The sequence below is a fragment of the Stegastes partitus genome, unplaced genomic scaffold (assembly GCF_000690725.1).
Source record: "Stegastes partitus isolate 25-593 unplaced genomic scaffold, Stegastes_partitus-1.0.2 Scaffold3787, whole genome shotgun sequence".
NCBI classification, from domain to species: domain Eukaryota; kingdom Metazoa; phylum Chordata; class Actinopteri; family Pomacentridae; genus Stegastes; species Stegastes partitus.
The window spans coordinates 1013-8559 of NW_007581518.1; the positions used below are offsets into that span (position 1 = coordinate 1013).

At 45.2% G+C, this 7547-nt stretch overlaps 1 protein-coding gene across 1 annotated transcript; it reads left to right on the top strand.

Moving 5' to 3' along the window:
• Positions 1-249: 249 nt before the first annotated feature.
• On the top strand, positions 250-6356 carry LOC103376293 (calmodulin-regulated spectrin-associated protein 1-B-like; the record flags this gene model as incomplete). The annotated part of the gene is made up of 11 exons (XM_008306670.1): positions 250-389; positions 931-1027; positions 1130-1256; positions 1669-1754; positions 2344-2422; positions 2545-4948; positions 5035-5171; positions 5280-5488; positions 5647-5709; positions 6047-6134; positions 6235-6356. Coding segments are annotated over 11 exons (3552 nt in total), but the record flags the coding sequence as incomplete, so codon positions are not given.
• Between the last annotated feature and the right edge of the window lie 1191 nt (positions 6357-7547).

Consider the following 7547-nt stretch of genomic DNA (forward strand, 5'->3'; position numbering starts at 1 on the left):
CCCAAATATCTTTATGAATATCCAGATTTTATACCATTGAAAGAATTGGGAAAATCTGAGATAGTTGAGCAGAAATCGTTGTCATGTTTGGGTGTTAAGTTTGAAGCTAGAGTCAGGAGACCGTCAGAGGGTTTATAGAGGCAGTTTTAAACTTCTCAAACTGCTCACAGCTCTTGATATACCTTTAAGCTATTATAATGCACAGTATTAGTGTGAAAGTATTGACCATTGTTGTCCTGTTCTATGCAGATATCTGTCTGAAGGAGGTTCCCTCCATAGCAGACAGTGTGTACAACATCCAGCTACTGAGTGAGTTTTCTACTGAGTACCTGAACAAATGTTTTTATTTGAAACCTGAGGACCTGCTGTACTCTGCACCAGTACTAAAGGTGAGTCTAAAAACTCTTTCTTTGTCACTTACCTGATTGCGATTTTAAAGTAAAATTTGCAAAGCTTAAATAGTTTGAACTAATACTGCCGCTGTAGTTTTATTGGAATACATTTACATTTTATATCTCTTTCAGCATATTCATGGGTTTCACTGCTACTTCGTTTGGCGGAACCAAAAGATTATAGTGGCTAATGGTAGCTAATATCAGATATTTAATGCAGTTTAACCCACATTACTCTGCCACTTTGCCAACATTATCACTCTGCTTGTGCAACTGTTAGACTGCATAAAACATGAAATGAGCACACCATGCTTTTCAAGGAGAGATGTTCATAGTTTTATTCTTGTAGTGCCGTTTATCTACAGTCCAGTAATCTGTTAATTTGTCTTTAAAGCAACTGAAGAGAAACTCAACTTGTCATTATTCTGTCACTATACCATTCAGCGAAAATGACAAAGCCTCACTTAAAGAAACAGACTCAAGTGTTTTATTGTCACGTCTTGCTATCAATCCTGACCTGGTTAATTATGTCTTGCAGAATAATGTCATGGTCTTCATTGCTGAGCTTTTCTGGTGGTTTGAGAATGTGAAGCCAGACTTTGTACAGCCCAGGGATCTCCAGGAAGTCAAAGATGGTACAGCATACACTCCACTGTGTATTAAATTGTAGCTGCAGCATTTTGCTGTGTTAGAGGCGCTCTTTTAACGGGTCGTATCCCCTTCTGCTGTTTTCACAGTGAGACTGTTGCTGCAGCCTAAAAGTTCTCGATCCTATGTGCCCATCTCTAACGTTACCAAACGAAGCTTCATGACATCATCAAACTCTGCAGACGTTTTGACCACGCCACCGAGCCCTGACCTCAGGTATCATACAGTAGTAGAAGCTTTACAGAAACGCAGCACAGATTAATGTTCAAGTTGCAGATTTACTTCTTAATGCTGCTTTTCAATACAATTGTTTTACGGCACCACCTGTCTATTGAGAATTTTTCCATTTGCATATTTGTGTTCTTGTAATGTAAAACGTATTGTTGAGTATAGAACTTAAGGAAATTACATATTACATTCCTAGTCCTCATACTTTAGTTAGTAAAAATTTGAACACCTTTGTGTGTGATATACATTTAAATCTGGTATTTTTTGCTTATTTTTACTGTAGATTACCAAAGCACTTTCATGATACTCACTGCTGTCATATTATAAATGCCTTTGCGCTAAACATGCGGTGGCACGTTTCCAAAGACAAAACCCAGATCTCTCCATCTTTCTCTTACAGCACTAAACAAAGCTCAACAAGCCCATCTCACCCTTTACTTCCCCTGAGACAGAGACAACAGAAGGTGGTTGAGGAGAGCACTTCAGGTAATATAAGCAAATATTTACTCACGCTCTGCAGCTGCTGCTGCCTCAAGTCACAAATAAAGGTCTTTTTTTGAGGAAGGACCACAGCTTCAAATGAGATTAACTGTTTATTGTAGAGGAGTAACCAGGGATTTTGGAGCAGGATGATGATTGCAGTGTTAGGAAGGTTTCAGGATGAATAATGGCTTCTGTGGTCAGTAGACCCCCAAGGGACCCTGAGAGAGATGATATAGAGAGAGAGAAAAGAGGAAGATGAGGCGAGGTGTGGAAAAGGAGAACCATCCGGTGTGCTGGGCAGGAACTCATTTATAGACATTTGATGTAAAGTGTTTGATTTGTGGCACTGTTGCTGAACTTCAGCTAAACATACAGGAGAATTGAGAAAGGGAAGATTGAGAGCAGGAGGAACATTTGGATCTGTGGTGGTGATGGAAGTTGTTAAGTTGTATGAAAGTTTGGTTGTAACCTTTGAAAATAATAGACTTTGCCTGTGCAATATTCCATCTAGGGAGTTCCTCCCCAAAGGTTATCTTGTTGAAAAAAATCCAGTTGCAGTGTTTCTAATCTGGATCATATTTTCTCCACACAGTGGTGAGAAATAGGTCCAACTCTCTCGCAGATGGACAACATCAGGGCTCCATATTGGCTTGGCCGGAGAGAAGGGCGAGGTGAGCAACGGGATTACAGTCATCACAATTTCTGTAGCAGCAAAGAAGAATATAACAGACAAATTCTTATAACTGAACTCACCTAACTCATATTTATCTCTCTGTCCCACTACCCCATTCAGACCTTTATCCCAGCAAGCCCCCTACGCTCTGCATTTTGCCAGAGAGGACGACGCCGACAGTATCAGCCTCGCTCGCTCCATCAGCAAAGACAGCTTAGCCTCTAACATCATGAGCATTACCCCCAAACACATGCTGGGATCAGGTCTGTCTCAGCACAGACTCAGTGGTCAAAGCTTACTCAGTCACATGCGCATAGAGGACGAAGAAGAGGAAATAGAGGAGGAGGAACTGGTTGCCGTCATCCACCCTTCTGCCTTTTCTCGAAAAAGAATTGGGAGTGACATGGAGCAGGATGAGCTGGAAATACAGAGTGCAGCCTCCACCTCCAGGGTTCCCAATACTTCTTGCTCTCCCCGCCTTGACACGGGTCCCTTTACTCTGGATCACCAGGCAGACAGCTACTATCTAGAGCCTTTGATGCCCGCCGTCCCTAAGCCGGCCAAAGAGAAGAGCATCAGCCTGAACAAGCAGGAGGAGAGCGGTGAAAGTCGCTTTAGACCAGCAGCAGGTGCGAGGAAAGCAACTATCAGTGTCCCAGGCACCTCACAGAGAAAATCCCCTGTGGCTGAGTCAAGCAGAAGTGTCTGCACACCCACACTGATGGTAGAATCAGTCCCTACATCTCTCAGGCCACCCACAGAGGGCTCAACTGGCATCTCTCAGTCTGTGACGAAACAGCCTCAAGGCTTTTTCCTTCATTTGTCAGGAGAGTCAGACTGCCACAGTCCTTTCTCCACTGTGCTGGAGGCTGGGCATGACTCTGACTCTGACATTGCAGACCTTGAGGAAGACGATGAGGAGGACGATCAGATGGAGCTGACTAAAGAGGTGCTGAAGAGAGGAAGGGGGAGGTTCTTAGAGGAGGGAGACTTGGCTGAGTTTGGGGAGGGAGAAGGGGAGTCTGCCAAACTGAGGGAAGACTTGAAGGTGAGCGAGCGGGAGGATAAGGAGGATGGCAGCGGACGTTCGAGCCCTTGCCCCAGCACCATATCTTGGGCGAGCAGCTGCAGCGCTTCAGGCAGTGCCAGTGTCAAGATGACGAGCTTTGCAGAGAGAAAGCTCCTGAAACTTGGCCTCCGTGATGGATACTCAAGCACCAGCAGCTCCCAGAAGACCACACCAGATGGCTCTGAGGTTGCCCCCTGCCCTCCCTGGCAACTGAGGAGTGAACCCACCTCAGGTTGGCTGGGGAAGGAGCCTAGCACTGTGTTGGGGAAGAATATGATGGCGAGTCCTCCAGTTGTGCCTTCAGAGCTGCTGCAACTTCACATGCAGCTAGAAGAGCAAAGACGTGCAATAGAGTATCAGAAGAAGAAGATGGAAACCTTATCGGCAAGGCAGAGACTAAAGCTGGGGAAAGCTGCGTTCTTGAACATTGTTAAGAAGGGTGGAGGGAGGAGTGATACACTTCCTTTACCACTGAAACACTCCCAGGAATCCTCAGAGGTAACAGCTGCTGACAGGAGTAAATCAAAGACACAGTCCTGCAGGGATGATTCCTGTCTTGATGCTCTGAAGGTGCAGGCAAGAGCAGGTCAAACACACGGAGGACAGATGAACCGAGACAACAGGTTGAACGCCATGTCTGAAGATAGCATGGCTGAACCCGACTTGAACGAGTGCTCCCGCTCCATAGATCTACTTAATGAAGCTATCAGTTCTATTCAGCAGCAGATGATGCAGCTCTCCTTCCAGCAAGACCTGCTGATGAAGCAGAGTGTGGTCTCCCCTCCAGACTCTGTGCAACCAGACCTGACGAAGCAGAGTGTGGTCTCCCCTCCAGACTGTGTACAAACAGACCCAAGCACAAACCCCAACACAGCGCAACCAGAACTCTCTACCTCAGACTCCAGATCTTATGCAGTTCACTTTGTAGATATCAGCGGCAGAAACTCTGTCCCCGCTCGCCGTCCTCCCAAGCTTAGCTCCAGCCAGCGCGGCAAAGCCTCTCAGTGGAAACAGAGTAAAGAACACAGCAAGACGTCTGCGTCGAAGTTAAGCGTCCCGTCCTCAGACTGCGCACTTTCTGCTGGAGAGCCTGAGACAGGGAGCATCGCCGAGAGCTCCAGAACTGATAGAAACGTTCAGAGAAGCACCACCTTCAGAGTCCACGATAGCAGCGGAGAAGGAACTGGGCGCTCCTCAGACAAACCCCAATCACAGGACCCACCGGTCATCTCCAGCACATCCAACTCTGTGTCACAGGATGCAGAACGCCAGGAGCTCAAAGCTGTCAGCTCAGGGAAAGAGTTTGTTGGTGGGGATGACTCTGCTAGAGCTAAGGGTCAACTTATTGAGGTTGACTTGTCGGGGGTGAAGGAGCCACTGGAGGATGGCAGCACAGACGTTACAGACTGCATGGCAGAAGGAGAACAGAAGAATGTGTTGGGCTTCTTCTTTAAGGTAAAGTCCACATGTTTGCATTTACATCGTGCTTCTGTGTGTGACTTGTGATGCAGCATATCAAGATCATCTTTTTTATCTTCAAGGATGATGAGAAGGCAGAGGATGAAATGGCGAAACGTCGAGCGGCCTTCCTCCTTAAACAGCAGCGCAAAGCTGAGGAGGCAAGAGTACGCAAACAGCAGCAAGAGGTCGAGAGCGAACTCAAGCGCGATGAGGCTCGGTACGTTTTCACACACGCTAACACGAATGAGGAGGCTAAGGTGTGTGTAAGGGTTTGTTTTTGTAGCAGAGTGGAAATCTGTGTTAAAACTCCTTCTCTTTGTTAAAGGCGTAAAGCAGAAGAGGACCGTATTCGTAAGGAGGAAGAGAAGGCGCGGCGAGAGCTAATTAAACAGGAATACCTGCGGAGGAAGCAGCAAGCCCTCATGGAGGAGCAGGGCCTGGTCAAACCTCGCCCACGGACTAAATCCCGCAGGAACAGGCCTAAATCACTGCACCGGGAAGAGTCCAGCAGCCTCTCCAAAGTATCCACCACCCGTAAGAACATCTTGCACTATCTAGTTCTTCATGTTGCCTTCAGTATTGTGTGTTTAGATCTGTGTGCTTGTGTACGTAATGTGACAGACTGCTGTGTGCGTTCAGTTCACTCGTGTGCTCTGTGTCGTCCTCTGAGTCTGTGCATGTGTGTTGTGCAGGTAATTCTCTGAAGGTGTCCATGTTGATCAAAGCCCAGGGCTCAGCAGCAGGCTGCAGGGGAGGTGAACCTTCTAACCTGCTCTGCATGATGTGATATCAAGCGCACACAGCTGATAACGATAGTTTATGTAACAAACTCTGGAAGTCAGCCATGGATTGAATGCTAGAAAGATCAATGAGTCTTTTTACAGCAGCCAAGTCTGCCTTCCTTTTGATCAATCTGTCATTCTGTCATTCGTGTTACAGGGTTATGAACTGTTCAAAGTTAACTTTATAGTATAAATTTGGGTCTTTGCTTGTTCTGAAAATACAGTAGATCAGTTGTGGAACTGAGCAAACAACAATGTTATCTTGTTTACAAAAGTAATTGGTGCTAAATCCTTCTGTCTCCATTTTCAGCTGATCTGAGCTGCAGTTATCGAGGTTCTACGCTGTCTTTGGCGACTGAGCCAGACAGTGTCATCTCTGGAGGGGCAGAATCACACAGGTGAGAATTCCTGTGTATAAACACAGAGATGAGTTGGTAATCTGTTTTAGTCTTGTGGGTCCTTGTCGTTTTTGGATTGACGTATCGGTGTGTATTTTAGGGCTGGGTCTGTGTGCTCTATGGAGTCATTCCCCCTGCTGAGCAGGGCGTCCAGCAGGAACATGGAGCGAGACTGGGAGAACGGCTCCATAGCCTCGTCCATCACTTCAACTGAGTACAATGGTAAGTGGAAATGCATTAAAATTATTATTATTTTTTTTTTTTTAAATTCATTTTCAGGATCACAAAACAGTCAGGTGTGAGATCAGGTTCAACATTATGTTATCAATACAAAGAATACTTGTATATGTCTGATTTGGTCGCACATCTAAAGGGTCAGTGTGCAGGATTTAGTGGTATCTAGTAGTTGTATCTAGTGGTATTTAGTGAGGCTGCAGAAAAGGCAGCACCCAATGAAATACCCTTCCCTCAACCCTCTCTTTCCAAATTTGTAGAAGAACCTACAAGGGCTGCCAGTTTAAAGCAAAACATAAAAGATTAGTCTCTTCTCGGTTATTGTAGAAACGTGGCAGCACAACGTAGAACCCTCTGTAGATAATAGAAGTTAATTTCAAGCTTACAAAAACACAATTATTGGTAACATGATCAAACAATAATAAAAACATAGTTATTAATATTATATTCAATTTATGTTCTCTCTTAAGTCCTACAAACTGGACCTTTAAATCCTTCGTATGAAATTTTGGTTCATGTGTTTATTTGCTTTTTTGCTAAAATTGCAAAAGAAGATTGATAACACTTTCATATTAGTATGCTACATTTAAAACCACAACCAACAAAGGATTTGTATAGGGGTCAGCATGTTTGTTAAATTTAAAGAAAAATTTAAATGTATGACAACAAATTGTGGTTTTATGAGGGGAAATGTCCTTTAACAGCTGCCTAATTAGGCCAAATACCTGCTGCACTTCATGAGTTGCTCAAAGAACTAGCGGAGTTTGCAGGAGATTACTGTGCCTAGTGCTGTTTGAAACCTTTATGCTAATCTAAGCTTATCGAGTCCTAATGCCAGTTTTATGGTTAAGACACTGATATTAGAGTGGTATTTGCATCTAACTTAGCAAGAAAGCAATTAAGCCTACCTCCTATTCTGTTGTTAAAAAGAAAACAAAAACAATTAAAGCCGCAAGCGGCGATGGACGGGTCCTCGCCCTACGCTTGTCGACCTTCGCGCACGGCGGGACTGTGATCCAGCATGTCGAGTTTGGGGCAGATCGGAGCAAGTGTGGCCTAGTTGCGAGCCACTTCCTGTTTAGTGGTGAGCCGCGGCGGCGTGCGTGTTGGCCGGGGTGGAAACGAGCTCTGGCTGAGACTCGGAGCACGTGTGTAAAATTTCAGGCCGATTGGAGCACA